Source organism: Primulina eburnea, unplaced genomic scaffold (assembly GCF_022965805.1).
Source record: "Primulina eburnea isolate SZY01 unplaced genomic scaffold, ASM2296580v1 ctg739_ERROPOS11973397, whole genome shotgun sequence".
NCBI classification, from domain to species: domain Eukaryota; kingdom Viridiplantae; phylum Streptophyta; class Magnoliopsida; order Lamiales; family Gesneriaceae; genus Primulina; species Primulina eburnea.
In genome coordinates this window covers 2,784,500-2,808,943 of record NW_027331510.1, presented here as the reverse complement: position 1 = coordinate 2,808,943, position 24,444 = coordinate 2,784,500, and the positions used below count along the sequence as shown (strand labels likewise).

At 36.3% G+C, this 24,444-nt stretch overlaps 6 protein-coding genes across 7 annotated transcripts; 3 read left to right on the top strand and 3 right to left on the bottom strand.

The window, feature by feature from the left end:
- The first annotated feature begins 2,074 nt into the window (after window positions 1–2,074).
- Window positions 2,075–8,264, top strand: LOC140821795 (ascorbate transporter, chloroplastic-like). Its single transcript, XM_073182397.1, has 11 exons — window positions 2,075–2,302; window positions 2,986–3,569; window positions 3,773–3,880; window positions 4,524–4,679; window positions 5,485–5,700; window positions 6,201–6,410; window positions 6,586–6,723; window positions 6,909–7,010; window positions 7,094–7,159; window positions 7,604–7,688; window positions 7,816–8,264. Exons 1-11 carry the CDS (start codon window positions 2,248–2,250, stop codon window positions 7,911–7,913), a joined length of 1,818 nt encoding a protein of 605 aa, XP_073038498.1. The 5' UTR covers window positions 2,075–2,247; the 3' UTR covers window positions 7,914–8,264.
- Window positions 8,265–9,299: 1,035 nt separating this feature from the next.
- LOC140822256 (calmodulin-binding receptor-like cytoplasmic kinase 2) lies at window positions 9,300–13,001 on the top strand. Its single transcript, XM_073183000.1, has 6 exons — window positions 9,300–9,602; window positions 10,843–11,066; window positions 11,209–11,377; window positions 11,509–11,598; window positions 11,698–11,999; window positions 12,321–13,001. Exons 1-6 carry the CDS (start codon window positions 9,386–9,388, stop codon window positions 12,579–12,581), a joined length of 1,263 nt encoding a protein of 420 aa, XP_073039101.1. The 5' UTR covers window positions 9,300–9,385; the 3' UTR covers window positions 12,582–13,001.
- A 32-nt stretch (window positions 13,002–13,033) lies between these two features.
- On the bottom strand, window positions 13,034–13,510 carry LOC140822218 (brassinosteroid-responsive RING protein 1-like). Its single transcript, XM_073182960.1, has one exon. It carries the CDS (start codon window positions 13,508–13,510, stop codon window positions 13,034–13,036), a length of 477 nt encoding a protein of 158 aa, XP_073039061.1.
- Window positions 13,511–14,317: 807 nt separating this feature from the next.
- Window positions 14,318–17,219, bottom strand: LOC140822174 (probable polygalacturonase). The gene is made up of 6 exons (XM_073182914.1): window positions 17,072–17,219; window positions 16,566–16,877; window positions 16,156–16,276; window positions 15,645–15,819; window positions 15,467–15,537; window positions 14,318–15,089 (listed from the first exon to the last, which is right to left on the bottom strand). The coding sequence occupies exons 1-6, from the start codon at window positions 17,108–17,110 to the stop codon at window positions 14,386–14,388; spliced, it is 1,422 nt and encodes a 473-aa protein (XP_073039015.1). The 5' UTR covers window positions 17,111–17,219; the 3' UTR covers window positions 14,318–14,385.
- Window positions 17,220–18,618: 1,399 nt separating this feature from the next.
- Window positions 18,619–22,592, bottom strand: LOC140822257 (protein REVEILLE 6-like). Of its 2 annotated transcripts, none has more exons than XM_073183001.1 (8): window positions 22,124–22,592; window positions 21,824–21,881; window positions 21,054–21,177; window positions 20,788–20,964; window positions 20,574–20,708; window positions 20,332–20,441; window positions 19,826–19,885; window positions 18,619–18,980 (listed from the first exon to the last, which is right to left on the bottom strand). In XM_073183001.1, exons 1-8 carry the CDS (start codon window positions 22,408–22,410, stop codon window positions 18,909–18,911), a joined length of 1,023 nt encoding a protein of 340 aa, XP_073039102.1. In that variant the 5' UTR covers window positions 22,411–22,592; the 3' UTR covers window positions 18,619–18,908. The 2 variants fall into 2 exon arrangements, with proteins under 2 accessions (XP_073039102.1, XP_073039103.1); XM_073183002.1 differs by having other exon boundaries at window positions 20,788–20,904.
- Window positions 22,593–23,007: 415 nt separating this feature from the next.
- Window positions 23,008–24,210, top strand: LOC140822216 (uncharacterized). The gene has a single exon (XM_073182959.1). It carries the CDS (start codon window positions 23,008–23,010, stop codon window positions 24,208–24,210), a length of 1,203 nt encoding a protein of 400 aa, XP_073039060.1.
- Window positions 24,211–24,444: the final 234 nt, after the last annotated feature.

Sequence of the window (24,444 nt, the reverse complement as noted above, 5' to 3'; positions counted from 1 at the left end):
ATCCGTGAGACAGTCTCACATGAGACTCACTCTTTTTTTTTTTACAATATTGCAAGGCTTGGTCAACGGGTCCATTCACAATGGCATGTATATACTACAATTCATTTGATGCATGTTTTTTCTTTGAATAAAATTGTAGATATATATTAAACCAAATCGGTTGAGATTACATCGTGAATTACATAAGATGGAGGAATAACTCGATCTTCAAGACCAAACAAAAAAAACACTAGCCTTAACTAATGCATAAGCAACGTGATTCACTGATCTTCTAGCAATAACAAAATAAACGAATAGGATATCTGATGGGTATAAGACCAATTATTTGTTGGATTAATAGAATCGATTGGGCTTAGTGCTATTGAGGTCCAAATCATTGATTATGCTTGGAGAAGCCCAAGCACATTAAGCTCATCAGACGCTCTTAAAAATCTATAAATAGAGGAAGCTCTTGACAATTTGAGGTATGCTCTCATTTTCATAAAAGTTCTTTAGTTCTCTGAATTTTCTTTGGACTGCTTACTGACTTGAGCGTCGGAGTGTCTACGTCGGGAACCCTCCCGACGCCCACTTGACGAGTGTTCGTGACGCAGGTGACGCCCAGAAAATTAAAGATATGTTGCCCACGTGGATCCGTTTACCAGCCTGGTGAGCCCATTTACAGGCCCAGTAGACTAGTATACTAATCAGCCGGATTCCACGTACGGAGTCTATTCGACTCATTTATTTTAGCTGCATCAATATCCAAATCTAAAATATTGCAATCTTCAATAATGAGATCTAAATGAGTCCGGTTCCGAGGAATTTAAGGTGTCAACAATTAAGAGAGCATCAAACTCAGTGATTATATTTGAAATGTACAAATCTTTATCTAACTGAGAGCTTCCCTAATCTCTAGTGTTTGGGCAACTGTGTGATTGCAAGTACTTGCCAAACTGCCATGAATACTGGCCACAACTGATCTAAGATGGTTTCTGATAATGCAGTCATCCAACGATACCAAGTCTAGAAAAAATCGTTGCTTCGAGGTTAAATTTCAGAAAAGATTATTGAGATTCTTCCAACAATTAATGATTTACTGCCTATGTGAAGAAGGAGGGTGCAATGACATCTGATGAGTTGTTTGCCACTGAGAACGAAGGTCCAAAGCTGACTAACAGATAACGGTTGCCGACCTACTATTCGCATTCGACACCACGTCATTTCTGTTCTACCATAAACTCCACAGAACCATCCGACGAAATCTTCTGTCATACTTGGTATTCCAAATCATGCTATATTTTACTCAAATAAGCTCTGTTTACATGAATTATTAAAACAATATGTTGATACTTTTAAATTAAAAAAATAAATGAATCAAATGTTTTTTTAAATGATAATTGTATTTTGTTCATCAATGATGTTTAATGTGTTCAATTTTTAATAATTTGCGCAAACGAGACTTGTTGAGCAAAGTGTAACACGATGTAGAATACTAAATATAGTAGATGATTGCATCCTCTCGTATTGTCCCAGATATCTTAGTAGTGTGTCACATTTTTTTGATGGTCAGATTTTGTCGAAGATCTAGGTATTGTACGAACAAATAATTAAAACCATTTTCAGTGTTATAGGTAAAAAAAAATTAGTATGTTTTTGATTCTCTAAATATAATTTTTAAGAATAATTGAGATGTATTTTTAAAATAAAAACGGATCAAACAAGTAATACATTACAATCGAAAATTATAATCAAAATATTTTTATAGAAAATCTATGTAAACACATTTATAATTATAAAAAATATATTTTAAATAATTGTTTAAATGTATATTTATTACAAATTTTAATTAAAAATAGTTTTTGAATATTTTATATGTAATTCACGACTTTGGAAACCAGGTGATATATTAATAATTTTTAATTATAAAGTGATAAATAATCGGCCATCTTACATAAACACTGGGACTTGAATGCAACATTAATTACCCCTTAACACCAGTCACGGGTATATTCCTTTGTGGGCCACGTGGCAAACGTGTCGATTTCTCAGCCTTCTGTGTTATATTTTCCCGCTTTTTATTAAAAAAATTAAATAAAAAAACAATCTACACCACCTCCCATCATATATTATCCACTCAACGTTACGCAGCAGTCGGTCGTCGGAGTAAATTGGAGCTTAAAAAATTTATTATTCACGAATGATTGTGAATTAATTCAATTTGAAGCGTACAAATAGTGGGCTGCTGATTCAAATTCTCCTACGGCGATGGCTATCGGCGCCGTCGTGTCGCACCGGAATTTTGGCTCCTTCATTGCCTCTGGTAATTTTGTACTATGTGATTGTGATTTTCGCTTGAACATGCTTCTCCATTTGGACACGCGCTCGCGTGCTTTGTGGGTGTGGGCAAGGGGAAGAAATACAGACTACACGTATATTTAGTCTTCGTTTTTTTAAAATATATTTGCTTTGAGTAACGTTGTGTGAGTGCTTAGCTGTTGCTACGAATTGCGCAAAAGATGGAATGCCCAACTTTGGTGCGGCAATTAAATCCGTAATTCATCTCACTGTAATGAAATTCAGGACATTCAACCGGATATTAATTGGCAACTACTGAGATTCTTACTGAAGCTTTGTACGCTGATATGGGTTTGGTTTCAATAGGATAATTAAGTTTTATTGCTCTTTTTAACTTGAAATAAGTGTTGGGAATGTGCTGAAATGACCGAAACATGGTGCAATTGAGTTCATTTAGAAGTTGAGGGAAAAATGCAAGTTGGAGAATGAGGCAGAATATGGCACAAACATGAAAAAATTTAATCCGTAGCAGTAGCATGTGCATGCATAAGGCTTTACATGCGAGCAGTTATTTGTGTGGACACATCAATATCCAAATTGATTTGCTCTATGTATGCTTTGCTCTTTTATTTCTCTTTTTAGATTGCAATAGAAGCATCCTATTATTTATTTACTTACCAGCACAAATATTTCACGAATAATATGCAGGTCATCAAACTGGAGAGCGATCAACCATTGCTGCTACACGCTGTAGAAATCGTAATATGATTTACAGGGAGATGTATCCACCTCGGGGAAGATTTTCACTCAGCTTGGCACACATCCTACCTCAAAACAGATTCCATTCTGAAGGCGAAAGTTTAATAACTTACTCATTGTTCCACACAAAAGCAAATCCGCCTCTGTCCGTGCCTGTTCCACACCAACTAAAAAAAAAGTTCAATGCGTCCTTTAATACAAGAAGAATAAGTGGAATAAGCAGGCGTCGTCATTGTTTTGCTTTCCTTGATAGAATTTTTCAATCTGGGAAGTCTGATAAAATTTGTTTTATTGAAAGACAAGTGCTGCTTTCGAAGCGCTCAACAACGATGAGGACTAGAGCGAACTTCAAATCTGAAGAGCTTGACATAAGAGAAAGTGGGTTGGAGTCACTTGTATCACCCGAGGGGGTGAGTGGAGCAGTATTACTCGAAGGAGTTGAGCAAGGGAAACCATGGTGGGAGCAGTTCCCAAAGCGCTGGGTGATGGTGCTGCTTTGTTTTTCTGCATTTCTGCTATGTAATATGGACCGTGTAAGGTTTCTTGTATTCTTTCCTTTTGAATTTTCTTCTTTCTTTTTACATCCAGTTAAGCTTTCTACTTTAGAGTTATATTTTGTCCAAGTTAACTCATGGAGTCAGGTGCCATCATGTTCCGTTCGTGGGACTGGGCCAACTGGCTTAATCGAGACAGTATCATTCAACAAACAATAACAAGTATTGTATTTGTTATCCAGGTGAATATGAGTATAGCTATACTTCCAATGTCAAAGGAATTCAACTGGAACAGTGCTACTGTTGGTCTAATTCAGTCTTCTTTCTTCTGGGGATATCTTCTCACACAGGTAATTTTCACATGTTGATAAAACCTCAATAAGTTATTTATTGAATATGTATTACATAATGTCAAGTATGACATGGTTCTGTTTTAGTGAATCATTGTGACTTCTTGTTAAAAATGTTCCACATCGAATATTAAAACTAATGAAGTTTAGCTTATAAACTCACGGGGTTATATCACCTATCAGGCTTGAATTACAAAAAAACTTGTCTACTTGGTGTTATAACATCACGGGTTTATAACCTAATATTTTTATTTCACATTCACATTAAATGTGCTATAATGTGGTGGTACTAAAATTCATTTTTATGTTTAAGGAAAAATTGAATTTGCAATTGTCTTAAATGTTAATAAAGGTATTAGCTACTCTTGCTGCCTTTATATTTAATATCATAGCTTATAATAGAAAGAAACATAATAGCGTGTGCCATACTCTAGTGAAGAAACCCACCTTTTTTTTTTAAGTTTCACCATCGCATGATCCTGGCAATTAGATTTGAGACATCTTTGTGCTTGTTGGCTTGGACAACCTGCTTCATTAAGTAATTTAGGCCTCTTATCCAAAGAAACGTTTACACCTTCAACTTAGGCTGCCACTTGAGTTAGTACGAAATCGGTTCTCTAACAGAATTTATTCACTCCTGCAGATTGTTGGGGGCATTTGGGCTGATAAAATTGGTGGGAAGGTAGTTCTTGGCTTTGGAGTAGTTTGGTGGTCTGCTGCTACAATATTGACACCTTTAGCTGCCAGATTAGGGCTTCCATTCTTGCTTGTCATGCGTGCCTTCATGGGAATTGGCGAGGTTAGCTTCTTATGCACTTCTCTGACAAAATATTTTGGTTTATTCATTAGTTATTCCTGATCAGAAGATGCGGCACATTCCTTTTGTCCATTATCGTATCTAACATTTATAACTTTTCTCGAGTATCCCGACATAGATATACTACTCTGCCTTCTCAAGAATGGTGTTGAAACCGGAAAGTATGACATGCAACATTTTCTATAGATTCAACAGATTTTGTGTTTGTATTCTCTGTCTTTTTCCTGTCGAAGATGAATTTTCTAAGTTTCCCATTGGCTCGACATTGAAATGAAGAGAATCCTATCAAGTCTGGTTTATAGTCTATCGATTGGCATAACGTGGCTTCTCTATTTCATTGAGCATTCTGACACTGTTTCAGTTCTTCTACCAAGTATCCAAGGTAGGGCAAGCACTTGTAGAAATGAGATGTCATCCATTCATTTATTTACTTGCTAGCAACTTGATCTGCAAATGTATGTTGTTGAATATTGGTGCTATTAAGGTGTTGTTCGTTAAATAATAGTGACTATTACTTCAACATGATGCTCTAGTGATATGTTGTTCATAGCTATTTTTTTTTCTACTTATATGACAATTGACAAATCAGATTTTTAATTGATTTTGATTTATTTGGGTAACAGTCGTTTTTCTCACGTACATGGATGTAGAAGGGTTAAATCACTGACTGTGAGAAAGCACAGTGACTGATATGATAACGTTTGTTTAGTCAATCAAATCTTACTTTGCAACCTTGTTTGTGAGTGTTTTGAATTTTCATTTACAATGGTAAGCGTTCTGTAATCAGGGAGTTGCTATGCCTGCTATGAACAATTTGTTGTCTAAATGGATTCCTGTCTCTGAGAGGAGCAGATCTCTTGCGCTGGTATACAGCGGCATGTATCTTGGTTCAGTGATAGGATTGGCCTTCTCGCCTATGTTGATCAACAAATTTGGGTGGCCATCTGTATTTTATTCCTTTGGATCACTTGGAACCATCTGGTTTGCAATGTGGTTGAGCAAAGTAAGGCCTTACTTCTTTCTGCTAAATCATTCTCTCAACACATACAAATTTACTAGTGGTGGTATGTTTGAAAACCTGAACTTTTATTTGCTTGTTGTAATGAATGAGCAACCCATTTTGATTAAAGGATTTTACAAAGAAAAGATCTGGGCTCTCCGCTGTGCTACTTAACTCTGCTCTCTCTCTATTTCAACGCTTGCTAATTTTCTTGAGAATTTTGCTGAGAATAAACTTACATCGTGTAGAAATCTGGAACTTAAGGAGATTTATTTTATTGTTTCTCTTGTTGCTGTATCGGGCTACTTTTACTGGTCTCGTATATTTCCTCCATAGGGCATAGTGGGATGGTATCAATCTTTCTCCTTAAAGATGACTGGAGACATTTGAAAGTTGGCATTTTTCATTGGCCTAGTATTTGAGCAAAACTGCTACTGCTACTGCTACTGCTCCTGCTCCTGCTCTGTCTCATTTTCTTTTTCGTTGTGTTTAACCTATTGCAGGCGTACAGCTCACCAAAAGAAGATCCACATCTGAGCATGGAAGAAAAAGCACTGATCTTGGGAGGCTCCCTATCCAAGGGACCTGTTTCTGAAATTCCATGGAAGAAAATTCTATCAAAAGCACCTGTTTGGGCTCTGATTATCTCCCATTTCTGTCATAATTGGGGAACGTTTATTCTTTTGACATGGATGCCTACCTACTATAACCAGGTTTGTTAGCTTTGGATGATCTTTATTTGTAAAAATTTTGTTTCAGCGATCTCTTTCCCTTTTCTGTATGGAGACCTCGTAAGTTGGAAATTTAGTTGGTGGGTTTTATATTAATACACCAAGAAAACTGGACGACCAAGCTGATACTTCCAGTCGCTTGTTTTTGCATGAGCAGGTGTTGAAGTTTAACCTCACCGAATCTGGACTACTGTGTGTGCTGCCATGGCTGACCATGGCTGTTTTTGCTAATATAGGTGGTTGGATTGCAGATACCCTTGTGAGCAAAGGCCTTTCCATTACATCAGTTCGCAAGGCAAGCACAGTTGTTTTCTTTTGAAAAATATTAGAAATCTTCGAGTCTTCAAACCTGCATTGTGTTGTTTCTTATGAATGAACCTTACATGCAACAGAAGAAAATCTACAGTTGTATTTAGATGATTATATTGCCCTTGTATAGTACAGAGAGAATGACTCTTCTCAAAAACTTGATCCTTTCAGATAATGCAAACAATTGGATTTTTGGGTCCAGCTTTCTTCCTAACACAACTTAGTAAAGTGAATACACCTGCTTTAGCAGTGCTGTGCATGGCCTGCAGTCAGGTTGAAACTATTGTCTGAGCATACCACTTGTCATGTTTCTGTCTGAATTACCTTGTTAAATGCATTTAGCATAAAATTCACAGGGATCAGATGCATTCTCTCAGTCCGGGCTATACTCGAATCACCAAGATATTGGGCCACGCTATGCTGTGAGTTGTTTCTCATCTTTCCATTGTAATATTGTTGGACGTGCATTTAAATTATTTATAATCGAGTACAACGGACCTATCTATCAACTTGGCTTAAATTTTCGCCAAATGATATCAGAGCTGGCTCTGAATACTTTCAGCACAACAAGTCATGTTTCATGTGTATTGAACCATCCTAGATTATGGAATAGCATGACGAGAATGCCCTTCAATGTCCCTGACTCTTGTGGGATTTGTCAAATTTATTTATAAACTACAAGTGAATGAAATTATTTTTTTCCAGAAACTTGGATCTAACATTTTGACAATAGGAGAAAAAATGCTCAGTAATTACTGTGTAAAATCGATTATGCCAAGTCACACTTCCTGCACAATGTGACATCTACATGAAAAGACATGTTGGCTCTGAATTTCCATGGTGATATACGCTTCTTTCTATTCCAGGGAGTCTTGCTAGGACTTTCTAACACAGCTGGTGTACTTGCTGGCGTCTTTGGTACTGCTGCAACTGGATACATACTCCAAAAGGGTAAAAGCCAACCTCATCCTCATTTTTCTGCATGACATAAACATTTCCCGGAATCACTGTTCTTCGCAACCTTCCCATGTTTTGTATAGCCTACTATTGTTTGATTAAATCTTCATTCGTACATCAGGTTCTTGGGATGACGTGTTCAAAGTGGCCGTCGTGTTATACATCATCGGCACTTTGGTGTGGAACCTCTTCTCCACGGGTGAGAAAGTTCTCGAGTGAAATTTTATCGACCATTATATAGGAAGTTTTTCTAGATAGGTAACAAGATACAACAGAAAATAGTCACAAAACGAATCGGATATATATGGATGAACTATGGATGAACTAGGGAGTGAAGAGGCTTGAAATGCCATTCGAGAACCTCTATGATCCGGAGCCTCTTCGACGACCCCTCGAGATTTTCTGCTTTTTCCCTGCAATTTATGCTGGTCAGTTAATTTAAAATTGTTAGGGGAATTCATGTAGTTTCACCCTCCTGGGAAGAGGGAGGGTTAATTTTCTCTCAGCTTATGTTTGGATTATTACCGGATTCATCCAGTATTGCTCAATTTGATTATGACTTGGTGTTTTCGAGATAGAATATATTCGGGGAATGAACTACCGACGATGACGACAAGAACTCCCAGATGATGACGACATTTCGGCAATATTATAATTTAATTAATTGACTAGATATATGGTAGGCTAATTGTGGGAAAACAAAAAACAAAATTAATCACTGCTGACCCAAGCACGGTTGGATCGTAAACTCAATGATAATAACATTTTTTTATATATAAATTAAAATATATCGTATTATACTAATATGGAAATAGTAATCATGATATATTTTATCTTCATATTCTATTAATAATCTACGAACATGACAATTAATTTTTTTTATTAAAAATTATACTATCATGAAATAGCAATTACGCGCTTAAATCGTTATTATTTAATAATTTGATAATATAAATTATACATATTGTCATTCATTTGATAATTAGGCGAGCCTAACAGAATTTGAGTTGACTAATTATATTTACTAGTTACTCTGTACACGTGATACATGTATGTATAATATTTTTTTCTATTTTTTATCATTATCGATTGACTAAAATAGAATTTGACAAATTATGGAGAGATTAAATTGATATATGAATTGTTAAAATAAAAAAAAATGTGTTGAAATTTTAAAACAAAAAACAAAAGTGTAATATTAATATCATATGAAGATAAAGTTGGGAAAAAAAATTGGTGTCTTATTAGGTAGTTACTATTATGTGTCAACTTTAATTAAATAGAATACTTTAATTAAATAGAATAGATATATGATTCTAATGATTATTAAAACATATATAAACAATATTTGGTAACTAGGATAGGCTAGAATTCTGTTGAGCTAAAGATTAACAAATTTAATTACCATAATTGACTTATTAGTTTTTTTACAATTATTAATTATTTTAATTAAATTTGAAAAAGTGAATTAGGGGGATTATTTTAATTTTGATTAGTTGAATTGCATTACTCTGATTATTTTAATAATCAGTTTTTTATTTTATTTTTCTTATTTTAAAAAGATTTTGGTTAGGTGCGATTTGGTGGAATTAATTAACCAAACCAATTGAATATTGTAATTGCAAGCTTAACCGCCATCTCTTTCTATTCTCTCATATTTCACAGTTGTCGTACGATTGGATTGATCCGCCATGAAAAGTCCACGCCCCGGCGGTTTACGGAGGGGCTCCGCCCTCAATACACTGGATGAAGTAGCAGATTCGTCGGCTTCCTCCGCATACTACTCGCAATCTTTCCAAAGCGCCGCCTATAGGAGCGGTATCCGCTCCATCACCGACACTCTGCTGGGATGCTTCACTCCTGTTTGTTCGTCGAAAAGCACGAGCAATGTCTTCACTGATTCTTCTGGTAAACGATTTTTTTTTTGTAAACTTTTTAATAAGTGTCTTGAAGCTTTTTTTGTCTGTGCATTTATAGGGTGTTTCAATCAGATTTGGCTTGTGTTTTTTTTTTCAAAAAAAAATTATTCTTACGTGTTGCTTTGATGCATAGTTTTTGGTCTGAAAGAATTGTTCGGATAAATATTGAGTATGATTATAATAATTATAAATATTAGTTGAGATAAAGTAATGAAATTAAAATTAAGGTAACAAAGAGCTATAATTGAGATTATAGACTAAAGAAATTAAGCGAACAAATTATCGGAAGTGTCAGCAGACCCACGGACAACGGTAGAGGAAATAGTAAGCCAATGGTGCCACAGAAAATGTATTGAATAGTTTCAAATATTTAGCTGGTAGAGCTTGAATTCTCGCCACGAACTAACTAGAAACACTGAGATAGAGATAAATCCCCCAAGTAGAGAGTAGTAGACATTGCGTCGTTCAAGGAACGATAGGGACTCATTTACCATAGTTCTTGCGGTAGAGCTATGGCTCGGTTCAGTAAATAACACAACTTTATATCATATTGCCAAAACCAGGTTCGAATGGAATAGCTCGGCAATGGCAAAAATTATTTTAATCTTGAAGATAACCAAGTTAACAATACCGAGGCCATTTATATTCACAGTTTCCTTAAAAAAAATTCAGCTTCTCATATAGGTATACTTTAAAAGACACATACATCGCTACTTTTGGCAAATAAAATCCGTTCCAAAGTGTAGTTGAATGCACGGTGGGTTATTTTTCAAAAAAGAAGATTGATTATTCCCCAAACTTTCATTAATTGGGGGCAGCCTCAGGGACTTGCTAAAAAAATTTACTCAGTTTGTGCTGTATGGTATTGAAGAGGTTGATATGCTCAGATTTTTGCAAAAGGGCATTGATTGATGAAATCGTATCATGTAAAGTTTGCTAATTGAATAGGTATTACAGATATTATGAAAAAGATGATTTTGCTGATACACATTGTTTGATGATCATGTTTCTTTGGATACAAAATGTCTCTCTGTCATGATTTATTCACGTAAGATAATTTACTGGAAACAAAAATCCCAGGAACTTAATTTCATGCTATTGTGCGGCTCAAATCACTTTCAGAAACAATTTTAAATTGAAGATGCCACCTTCTTCCGCATTCGATGTGCCGGAATGCAAGTTGAATATGAATAAGGAATTTTATGGTTCGTCGAAATTTTTTGTATCAGGCGCTTCAACTTCGGGCAGCGAGAGGAGACGCGTCATTTATGGTAATTCAAATGCTTCAACTCACTCAAAAGAACCTGGCAGTGTTAAATTCACCATCGAAGAGATTTACAAAGCCACCAACAATTTTTCACCTAGTTTCAAAATTGGACAAGGTGGTTTTGGGATTGTCTACAAGGGTCAACTAGAGGATGGAACTTTGGTGGCAATTAAACGTGCCAAGAAGGTTGGGAAGTTAGAGTTCAGTGGATATTATTTTATGTTCCTCATTTTCTTTCGGTTTTCTCCCCAAAAGCATGAAATATGTGATAGAACATGAACTTTTTCAGCCTTGTACCATTGGTTTTAAAGTTCTTCCTTTTCTACAGATTGTTTATGATAACCATTTAGGGATTGAGTTTGAAACCGAGGTCCAAACTTTGGCACAAATTGAGCATTTGAACCTCGTAAAATTTTATGGGTTTTTGGAGCATAAAGACGAGAGGCTTCTTGTTGTTGAGTATGTCCCAAATGGAACCCTTAGGGAGCATTTGGATGGTAAGTTTTTCTACCTTATTACACAAAATTATTTCCCAGGTCTTGTTCTATTGGGGGTCCCCACCCCCACCCCAAAAAAAACACTAAATTGTCTTACACGCATATTTATGATCTTTTTGCATATTGTGCAGGCATCCATGGTAATGTTCTTGATTTTGCTTCTCGGCTTGATATTGCAACTGACGTGGCTCATGCTGTAACTTATATTCACACGTACACAGGTGTTATTTTTTTGCCACCATTTTGAATCTGTTATAAAGACAATAGGAAATTTGTGATCATTTATTTTTTTTTGGGATCTTTGACAAATGAGTGCGCAGATCACCCCATTATACATAGAGATATCAAGTCTTCCAACATTCTTCTCACTGAAAATTTACGAGCAAAAGTAGCCGACTTTGGGTTTGCACGGCTGGGTGCTGATGGCGAGTCAGGAGCAACTCATGTTTATACTCTGGTTAAAGGCACTGCCGGCTACTTGGACCCTGAATACATGAAAACAAACCAACTCACTGACAAGAGTGATGTTTACTCGTTTGGAGTGTTACTCGTGGAGCTTGTTACTGGCAGGCACCCAATTGAACCAAAACGGGAGATCAAGGAGCGTGTTACCGTGAAATGGGTATGATAATTTTCTCCTGTCAAATAGATCTAATTTTGCCTATATAACTGCTTTCAATGAGATACAGCTTGTTCCACATTAGGTGGAAGAGAAATACCATAACTCGGTTGTGAGTGTTGGCGAAAGGGCCTACAAGTGAGTTTTTTTAAAAAATTCGTCACGATCAGTTCATAAAAATTTGATCATGATTCTCAGAAATCACTTCTCATCACCTGGGAATATAGGATAACTGAGGTTTGCTGGCGTTTACACCATTTCAGAAGCTAGCATAGATACATATCCTTTCCTAGCTCAAATTCGACCTGTTTCTCACAACTGCAGGCAATGAAAAAATATGCTCGTGGAGATGCAATATTAATTATGGATCCAACACTTACGAGATCACCTGCTAATATATTTGCTATGGAAAAGATTCTTGAACTAGCCTTGCTATGTTTGGGTTCCACTCGGCACATCAGACCTACCATGAGGAAATGTGCAGAGAAACTCTGGAGCTTCCGGAAAGATTACCGGGATTTCTTGACCACTGGTGTCCCTCCAACCTCTGCTAAATCTCAGATAAGCAACTCCATAAGGGAATAACTCGTGGATTTTGCATCCGCACTGCTTCTCTTTAATTGGTTTTTGAGTTCACAATACACCGTGAGAGAAAACAGAGTGCTTTGATGATTTTATTGGTAGCTTGTGGCTTATAGTTTTGTGGTGGTGTAGGAAATTCTAGTCAAATTTTTACTACTCTCGTTTTATAATATCATTTATTTATTTATCGACCATGACGATTATAGGAGGTTCCTATTATTTCCCCGCTTATCACATTTAGTTTTGTAGTAAATCATGCCTTTATTTATTATGGATTTCCATAATTAAAACTATTTCATTTTTTTAAAGAAAAGGAACCATTTTATCTTGACGTGGTGGAAAGATATTCGAATTGGACCTAGTTTTAAATCAATATCAAGTGTAAAATTAGAATATTGATTATTATTAGTAAAATAAATAGGCAAATCCATAAATCTTTTTAAAGAAACAGAAATTTACGTGCCATGATCTTCTGAGTCCTGGTCGACGAAAACACTAACAGCTAGCAATGAAATTTGAGGCGGCGTAATCGGGGTTCTGCACAGCGGGCAGGTCCACTGATCGCGGTTCATCCAACGGTCCAGGCAACTCCGGTGGAAAACGTGCTCACAAGTCCGCAAGCACCTGATTTCTTCTCCTCCCAGATACTCGCACAAGCAAACCGCGCAGCTTCCTGATATTTCTCCGCTTCCGGCGTGGGCGTTGGCGGACTGTTCAGAGATCTCGATCACCGGAAGTAGTTTCCGTATTAGTTCGGTGGGCTTCCGGGTCTGATTTTCTTGGAGACGTGTTTCAGTTTCAGGAGTGCCTGAGAAGCCCATGAGCTTGAAGAGAGTGAAAATTATAAATTTCTTGAAGAATTCCCACAAGAAAAATGTAATCTTGGGACGTAGTATTTCTGTGAAGCCCATGACCCCAATCAAGCTGCTCATCGTTAAGTTTCTTTCAATTCTCGTCTCAAAATTGGTCTAGAGAGAAATTAAAATTAAAGGGTTTTTGTTCTTTGTTCTTTGTCCATCGTGATGGTTGAGTCTGTGGATTATATGGGGAACGAATCTCTGAAACGTGGTGATAGTAGAAGAATCAGGACAGTTGGTCAGAATTTGGCAAGTGTTCACCTGCAAATAGGTGGTACTGACAGTGACATGAAGCATTATTAAGTTGGACACCGCCCTATATAATTTGGTGTTTGAAAAAAAAAATTCGTGCACGAAATTAAATAATTGTATAAAAGTCAAAATATGTTTTTGAAACATTGTGGTTTTTTTTTAAAACAATATCATAATTTTTATGATATTTTCATCAAATAAACAATTGTTTTGATTCACCTATTTGCATTCAATCGGCACCCAGTAATCATTTCAGCAGGGCACTTCAAATATACACCTAAAACATAAATAATAGAAGTGTTTAGTTCGCTTGAAATACAATAATTAATTTGTAAGGGTGCAATGAGCCAAGTATAGTGTTGGCAATTGGTGTGCATGCATAAAAAAACCCTGCAAACATTTTCAAGGACGTCATATAATATTGGTGTTAATATGATTTATTTGACTTAACATGATTTTCAAATCATTGCATCAGTTAAAATTATTCTCATCTCTGAAATTTCTTTTTAAATACTTATATGGATTAATTGGATTTTAGTCTGAGCCGGCCATACTCCAGAGGCAGCTGAATATTTTCTGCATCATGTTCTACAGTTCTAAATAAAGAATCATACAGAAATTAATCAAGACTGAAGTTTCAAGTCACAGTTCATTGCAAAAAGGCTTCTAATAAGAAGTTGACAAGGCTATTACATGTATTAATTCATGCTGTAGGAACATTTCTGTTGCTCCATAGTCTCAATAGCCAAAGTGTCTGAAGGAAAGTCACACATTCCTTGTTTCTCTTCACCCTGATCAGGCAGCAGATTACACGGTGGTGGCATCACCCCACTTGAAATCCCCTCCACCTCGACACAAGTCCATGGATACTTCTTAGCCTTCAGTGCCATCCCTATAGTCACATTAGAAATGCAAATCCCGGTGAATGGATCGCCCGAAATTCCCTCTAGTCTTGCCGCCATGGATACGTTTTCAGCCACCACATCCCGGTAGTTGATCCCAGTTATCTTCGGTAGCGCGTTTGGATCATAATGGTTGTCAGCATGAGAGCCGTAGTTTCCGGTCATCCAGAATACCCATTTCATGGTATGTAAATTCATGCCTTTTACATATATGTCTTTTACATAGCCACCTCTGCCTACTGCTGTCTTGATTCTGATACCTGATTCTGTGTGAATGGCTGTTATGTCTTGAGCTCTCACATCTTCAATCCCGCCTGACATTTCACTCCCTAAGGCTATGGCGGCACTGTAAGGTGAAACACAGGTGAGGCGTCTTATTAGTAGTTGTTTTGTAGGCATTCCGTAGCTTATACCGTATTCATCCCACCCACTTTTTACTGCAATACAATCATCTCCGGAGACGATGTAGTTGTCTTCAATTCTTGTGTTTGTGCAAGAATCTGTGTACACATGAAAACTTTTTGAGTCTGATGTTCAACTGAGGAATGGAGTTGAATCATTTTCAATGGTGGCAACATTATTTCAATGAAAGATCCACTATTATTGTCGAGTAAAATGATATATTTTTTGTTGGAATAAAAGTGGAACATTCCTACTAATCTATGTCACATCTCGGACTCACAGGCCTGTGTATGTAAGATTCTAAGCAAAAGGTTCCACCAATAAACATTTGCATTCGCCATCGGTCTGTGAAAATGTTGACTCATGCCATAGTTGTTTGGATATCACACACTCGTAGACCCCCCTTCAGATCATAAAAATGTGTAGATGTTCACGCTTCTGGACAAGTGTTCAAAGGCTACAGAAGACAACTGACCTGGATTTATCCCATCTGTGTTCGGTGATGTTATTGGTGCTAGGATTGTAATGCCTTGTATAATTATATTGCTGCAATTTTACATAAATATTAACACTGGTAAATCATAATATAGAGCTAGTTGTAAAATTGAAAGAAATAAAGCCATAGAAAAACACTCGGGAGCATGCATATTGACCTGCTGTAAACAGGGTGAATATTCCATGATGGAGAATTCACGAGTGTTAGATTGGAAATTTGGATGTTGCCTGAATGCATGATTTCAATAAGGTAAGGTCTTGTATATTTTAGCTTTTTCCCGTGAAACTGCCACCACCATAGTTCACCTTGACCATCAATTGTACCATTCTCACCTGTGCGAGATGGCCAAAAAACCCAAGAAAACAATAGTAAGGTAGGATCGAACCATTGCTACTCTGCTAAAAGCTATAATTTTCAAGTCAATTAACCTAAGTGACATTTGAACTGTTCCTCAACCAACACATGACTAACATATGCTACTGATAAAGAAAATGTTCTCGCACATAGGGGGTGGATTCCAGTGGGGCACAATTTCTAAATGAAAAAAGAATGGAGACATGATATTTACAAAATCTCAAGTGTTAGCTGGTAAAAGTAAAATCCATCAAATCGTTCCTCTCTCTTGAATTTTTGGGTTTATCTTTGCTGATGTTTAAGTAGAATTTTACCTGTGATCACAACATCAGTGAGATTTGTCCCAAAGATGAGACTGATGTATCGTCCCCCAGCCGCATCTCTTCCATGACCATAGGATGGCAAGGGATCAACAACAGGCCAGGAACTTATATCCTGAAATAAATGTACATTGCTAATAAATGTTAAGTGATGTGGTTGAAAACACTTTTTTTTTTTAATTTGGGGGTGGGGGGAAGACTTGAACCTATATCTCTCTCGCATTTCTGAGAGTATGGTGCCACTAAGCTAAAGTGGCTTGGGTGAGGTGGTTGAAACTTTGACTTATTGTATTTAGTGTCAAAATATAATACAAGAATCAGATTTATAGGAAGTAATGGAAGAATTAAATTAAAAGTAATTAACTATAAAACCGGCCCATGAAAGAGAGAGAGAGAGGAGAGACCTGAGAGGCAAGAAGAACTGCATCACTATGGAGATACAGAGTGAAATGACTTGTGAGATTGAAGCTTCCTGTTAACCATTTACCAGCAGGAACAAAGAGCTGAGCCCCACCATCTGAACCATATTGGCTTAGCTGGTTAACTGCTTCTTGAAATGCATTTGTGTTCAATGTAACTCCATCTCCAACCCCACCAAATTCTTCTATTGATGCACTGTGACTCCTGCAACTGATGGCTGAATACTCAAATGACTTCAGAATTCTTGCCTTTCTGCATTCAACTCCGCTCATAACACCGAGGACCAGTGCAAGAATCTGAATCCAATTCAACAATTTCGCAAACAATGTGATGTAAATGTTGATCGAATGTACTACATCAAGAAATGCATGTAAAAAAAAGCATCAAACAGCTGCAAATGTCCCATTCAATATACAGACATTGAAATGCTAAATGTGGTTGTGTTTCCATTTACTTCTGTGAAAAAAAATTGAAGTGCTAATTATCTTACTTGAAGACAGGAAAAGGTACTTCTCCCCAAGTAGTTCATTTCTTGGAAAAGATTTGGAAATGGGAATATGGTTGGTAGTGGAGAAGACAAAGCATTGGTATTTATAGAAGCCTTACTGTTACTTTGTTCCTCTATTAAAAAACAGTTTTAATTAATGGGATCTTGTAAAAAGATACTACTATTCTTGATCCATCCAAGTATAACACATAAGTTCCCTTGATTAAGTTTTAATATTTCATGTGATTAAGAATTGATGATGATTTTGGTCAATAATTGCATGAATTCTGATAATAAATTTTGAGGTTGTGACGTAGGTGAGTGGTTGGTTTGTCTCAGTTGGAAGTTAGTTAATTTTGATTTATTTGGGCATTATTCCATTCCCCGTGAGTTTCATTTCACTGCACTATAGCCCACTACTTCACGGGGCACTCATTGTTGCTGCAGTAGCTGCCCCATTATTTCAGGATTTCTTCAGCTTTAATATATTTATGAAGCTTATATATATATTTTAATGATGGGATTTAGGTGCTCTTTAGTCATTATTTTACCTTTTTTTTTTAAAAAAAATGATATTTCCGAAGATAAAATGTTTTGTTCGGTATATTTTTCCAGTGGACAATTTTAATTGTGAAATTGACTATTGATTTATTTTTTATTTTTAGAATTTTTGAATTCTATAGATTTCAAATGTGATAAAAATATGGTTCGAAATCAAATTATGCAAGATTTATTCGATAAAATATTGTTAAGTTATATTATAATTCGTGTAGAAAATTATTCAGTTTAAACTTTAATGTGATTCAATTTTATCGTTATATTTTCGGTGTTTTACGTATATTTCAGTATAAATCTAGAGTGAGTCTCATGTGAGACCGTCTCACGGATCATAATCTGTGAGACGGGTCAACCCTACCCATATTCACAATAAAAAGTAATACTCTTAGCATAAAAAGTGATACTTTTTCATGAGTGACCCAAATAAAAGATCCGTCTCACAAATAATACCCGTGAGACCGTCTCACACAAGTTTTTGCCATAAATCTATGTCTTTTGCGAGACGATCTCGCTAATTTTTATATATGAGACAGGTGAACCTTACAGATATTCACAATAAAAAGTAATACTCTTAGTATAAAAAATAATATTTTTCATAAATGACTCAAATAAGATATTCGTCTCACAAAATATGAACCGTGAGACCGTCTCACAGAAGTTTTTGCCTTTAATTAATAAATCATCGAAATATTTATATTAAAATGTTTCCGTAGAATAAAAAAACTTATCTCTGGATATTGTGTAGAAATACAAATAATTTTTTTGAAAAAAAGAGCATTAATGGAAGCAAGTCACGAAGCAATGAAAGAATGAATCAAGTAGCAACTTCAAAAGTTGTTTTCAGTTATCTTCGTGTAGAAGTAAGGTTAAACCATTACTTTCTGTTGAAATTTATTCGTGGTCACGGTCCCTGAATCTTGATTATTGTCATCGCAGAATTCATCGACAAAGCAAAAAACTCAATCGACTTCTTTACTGAGTAAACTTAGGGGAAAAAAACAAGAGACTTCCATAATCTCAAGAACCTATACAAGCCCGTCCCAGAAAAGGTTAAAAGAAATCTGTCTCAAGTCCGTGTCCATTATACATACAAAGTTAACATAATTAAAGCAACCGTTGCAGGTCACAAGTAGATTATATGCATGGTTGATAGTTGATACAGATACCGGAAATAAGAGCAGGCGACGCGACGCATTTTTATCCTACTCGAGCCATGGTCATTAGATACACGCAGCTCTGACGTTGTCAAATGTCACAAATGCATCCGTGAAACTCTAGAAGTCTATGCAGATGAGATTGTGCAACCCATGCTATTGTTTTCAATTCCAACACTGTACGATGATAGCAACCTCCTCTGCCAATAGTTAAGTAGAAACCAAACAAGTAATCAGAAACTTAACTTTTCAAGGTAACTCATCAACTTCATCTTCTCAATCTGTTTTCCAAGATTTGAGGTGTAAAGCAGAAAATTATTTTTCATGTCTATTAGTTCATATAGAGGATATGATGAGGGGCGTGGTGTAGATATGGAACAATAAAATTAGGCTAATCATGATATCAAGATATCACACAAGTTTAGTTTCTAAGAAACCAAATCTAAATATATAATTGCAAATAGTTCGTTTTGAATGTCAGAAAGCAAGTAAAAAGAAAGTTTCAACCAATATTTTACGCGTATATGAGCTACATTTTTTAGACTGAGAGTCAACCTTGTACAGTTCACACAAATTGTTCGTTCTGAAGGTCAGAAAGCAAGTAAAGAAAGATGTGACAAAAAATTTACTCATACTAATGACATTTTAAGACCAATGGTAAACCTGATACAGTAGTTCACACAAACTTCATCTTGAAGGTCAGAAAGCAAGTCTAAAAAAGTTTCGATCAAGTCTAAACAAAAGTTTCGATCGAGTCGTATATAAATGCCATCTAAATACTAATGTTGAACTTGATACAGTCCACAAAATGCAAGTAAAAAGAAAGTTTCAGCCAAAAATTTACACACTTTTAAACACTAAATTTCACAGTTCATCGCTCAAAAGGATCCTGAAAAAAATTCGAAAAATAGTTGTCTATATGATGGTATTTGTCAGTAAATATAAAGGGGTCAAATTTAACCAAAAACCCAACACATGGAGACCAACCTATCACAGACTAAAATGGCACATAAGAATGCAGCAAGGAAGGATGTTAGAAACTTACATGATCCTCAAACTCGGAGCTCACCAAATTAATTGAAAGATTCTTCATCAACATCAAAATCTGAAACAAAAATAGAGAAGATACATTAAATCATTGTTTTTCCTCGAACCAACCAAAAAAAAAACATAAACATATAAATCTGAAGCTACCATTTAACAAAATGAGCTTCAAAGTAACCAATACATGTACATATATCAGCAAGCGAAATATTGTCACAAGTTATGCCCCCAAAACCTCTCATGGAACGATTTAACTTCAGATCAACTAATCTATATGATTAACGTATTTTCAGCCATGCTGAGAAGAGAATTCCAGAACCAATGAATTGCACTCCCAATTGGCCTTTAGGAAAGGCGAGGCTAAAAAAAATAGAGGTTAATTAAGGAGATATGTAGATCCAATATTCTAAAAATACAATAAATAATTATCCACAAATGAGTAATAACTCCAATAACGTACTATATCCCAAAGTGAACACTTAATTTAATACATGAATTTGAGCTCACCGTCTCAACATTTATAGGGTCCATCTTTTTCAGCCTTTGCAAGTGATCACTTGCCTTCGGATCAAAGATACTGCCAATATAGCCATAAACTTGTGCAAAATCTGGCATAGCTGCAACAAGAAACAGCTTGAGCAAATTTAACACATGGATGAAAAAGGAGTTGCAACCATATTAATAATTCTGTTAGCCCTAGATCAGATAAATTAACAAAAATAAAAGAACATTGACAGAAAGAAACTGACCTCTCACAGCTTTGCATTGGTTTCCTTCTCCTTGGTAATTGATCTTTTCAGACTTCCATGACTGAAGAGTGCTACCATCATCATTGCTGCCACTACAATTTTGTGTCATGGTAAAACCGACTGCTTCGATATCATCTGAAATACCAGGAAATACTCCAGTAACATCTCAAAACAAAATAGACAAAGTTGTATGTCATTCTTAGTAGAAATAAACCTTTTGATATATGTGAGACAGTGCATGTTGGAACAACATTGTACGTCCAAGGAGACAAAGGTGAACTGCAGACTGGATTTCTTGACCCCAACAGTGGATCAGGCCTCCCAGCATGCCCTGCATCATGCAGAGCAGATGAAGATTTTAATGCACCATTGGCTTGAGACACCGCTGAAACTGGTAGACCCGGAAAAAACAATTTGGACGTGACATGCAGTTTTTGAAGCAAAAACCCGAGATGAATTGACAGAAAGAGAAGTACCAACCATTTTTTGGGACCTTTTGTGGATACGGATGAGATGCTTTTCTCTTTGGACGTGGAGGAGGCAAGTGCTCAGTTTTGCCATTCTTCTGGACCTTCAGAAAATATTTCTGAGCATGACTACGTATCTGCAAAAGCCCACTAGTCAGTCTATGAAACATAAGATGAAACATGCACTACATTTTTAGAAACAATCCTGATGATCATTTTGCAGTATGTACCATGTGTAGGTACTGAGCCTTATAGGAGCAAGTAAACTACCCAATGGAGTAATGAACCGAAAATGAAAGGACACAGTTCTCCGATTTTAGATGCCAATTTATCCACTCACACGAGGCGGAGGATAACAAATAACTCGTCAGACCAACCTGTTAGCAGGAAAAGAAACACGGCAGCAGTTGCGGAGCCAAATTATCAAGGGGAGGACATTCAAAATATAAAATTTTCGAAGCAAGAGGGGGCAATAATCAATTTTTTCCTCACCTTATAAGAGCAAAAATACATACCGACACAAAAAAAAATATGATGGCTCTGCAGCAACATGGCAGCAACTATTTACCGCATAACTAGGCCAGGAAACCATCTTCAGCTAAAAATGAACCATATTGAACGAGAAACAAATTTTATCGACAGCTTGAAGCTGTCGAGTCTTGAGACATACGGAAAACAAACATGAGGAAGCCAGAAAGTTGTTCAGTTCACCTTTCGCAACCTCACAACTGCTAAGTCATTTCAGCAAAGGAAAATAATCAAAATGTGAATAAGAGTAATCACCTGGATCACTGACTTTGACCCCACAAATGCTTCTATCTTCTTCCAGTCACGATCAAATCTGAAAAGCCGAAAAATAAACCAGAGAAAAAGTATAATCACCTTATTTGTCTGGAAGAATTTCTTTACATTTAAATTTAATCTCAAGTTAAAAACAAGAAACCACCTTCTCCACTTGTACATTCGATTCAAACCCATATTTATTTATTAAAATCTACTTCTTGCCAATTACGCGATCACTATATTTTTTTCAGAACCTTTCACTAGGAATTTGCCACACAAAACATAGCAGAAAAATCTTACAGATGGAGAGCCTCCAGGAATCGGTCGTGCTCCTCCTCGGTCCAGCTCTCTCTGGACTTGGTGATCGTGTAAGGCTTTCGGATCTTCTTGTTCGGATCCTCCATGCCCGAACTCACGAACGGAACCATTTGAGGCAAGTTCATGTCATCGTCGCTTCTCTTCGACATCCCCACAAGCCCTATATCCATGAAATCCCCACCTCCGCCGCCACTTCCGGCCATGTAAAAACTGCTGCCAAAATGGTTAAAATCCTGACCCGGTGGAGGACTCGGGTAAACCGACACCATATATTGAGAATTCCAAGCACAAACCGAAAGAATGAAATGGCCAAAATATGAGGAGAATACGACGAACTTTGCAAAAGTAGACAATATTTTCTCGGAGTTTTGGAAAGTCAGGTTTCTCTGTGGTTTATTTTGCTCAGCAACGGGCGGTGGACTTTTGTTCTGTTTTGATTCTGCTCTTGAGTCAAATACTCAAGTTTCATGTGAGATCGTTTCATGGATTTACCGTCTCACGGATTTTAATATGTGAGACAGGTCAACCCTACCCATATTCACAATAAAAAATAATATTCTGAGCTTAAAAAATAATATTTTTTCGTTGATGATTCAAATAAGAGATCTGTCTCACAAATACAACTCGTGAGACCATCTCACAAAAGTTTTTGCCAATATATAATATGAATCGCTTATCTAACATAAAGTTAGATTTCTGATGATGATTTGAGATCTATTGAACGTTTGAATGCTCATCAGAGGATTGCGTTTGACACCATCATAGAAAGTATTATGCATAACCGATCAAAACTTTTCTTCATTGATGGTCCAGGAGGTACTGGTAAGACTTTTTTATACCGCTCAATGTTGGCACATTTAAGAAAAATGGGTAAAATTATAATTGCGGTAGCAACATCTGGAATAGCAGCAACATTGTTGCAAGGTGGAAGGACTGCACACTCGCGTTTTCTAATTCCACTTAGACCAACAGCATCAACACTGTGCCAAATAAAAAAACAGTCAGAACTTGCAGATCTAATAAGGCGTGCATCAGCTATAGTATGGGACGAGGCTCCAATGGCAAATCACTATGCTTTTGAATCCGTTAGTAAGAGTTTTCAAGATATTATGGACAATCATATAGCGTTTGGAGGGAAAACAATGGTTTTTGGTGGCGATTTTCGACAAGTGTTACCGGTTGTTAAACGAGGGTCAAAGGCAGAACAAATTGCTGCAAGTATTTCAAGGTCAACATTCTGGCATTCCGTAAAGATAATACACCTTCAGCAAAATATGAGATTTGCTCAAGATATTGACTTTTCGAAATTTCTCTTGCGCATAGGTGATGGATTGCAACATACTGTGAATCGTGATTTCATAAAATTACCAGATTCAATTATCATACCATGGGAAGGAGAACAATCGATTCAGATTTTGATTGATTCTGTTTTTCTTAACATGATAAATCATGTTAACGATGAAAACTATATGGTTGATAGAGCCATCATCACACCAAAAAATGTTGATGTCGACAATATAAATCAAATGCTCATTATGAAGTTTCCTGGAGAGGAGAAAGAGTATACCTCTTGGGATAGTGTAGAAGGCGACAATCACAACCTCTTTCAAGAAGAATTTTTTAATTCCCTTTGTCCAAGTGGTTTGCCATCACATAAAATCATATTGAAAGTAGGAAGTCCTATCATGCTCTTGAGAAATGTTGCTCCCGAACTTGGACTCTGCAATGGAACAAGATTAATATGCCGTAGTCTTGGTAGAAATTTTATAAATGCAGAGATCATAACAGGTCCTCACAATGGTACCAGATTCTTTTTACATAGAATGCCCTTAAAAAGTGAAGATAATTCTGGATTACCATTTGAATTAACACGTCGACAGTTTCCCATAAGGCTTAGTTTTGCGCTGACAATAAACAAAGCACAAGGTCAAACAATCCCAAATATTGGCGTATTTTTGCGTAACCATGTGTTCAGCCATGGTCAGCTATATGTGGCACTTTCAAGAGGAGTCTCACAAAATTCTACCAAAATTCTGGTAAAAGATTGGAATTTAGAGCATCAATCTTGAGTATTCACAAGAAACGTGGTTTTCAAAGACGTATTGCTACCTAATAGAGAATAATTAATTGTGAGTATGTCAACTCTCTTTATTCTAATTTTTTTTTAAAAAAAACATTATGTAGAAATAATTACAATAATAATTTGTACATGTTACATGTTTCAAAGCTAGAATTCGAGACATGCTAATGAATTCCATTATCTACGTTCAAACACATTCATCTACATGAGCCACCATCTATTA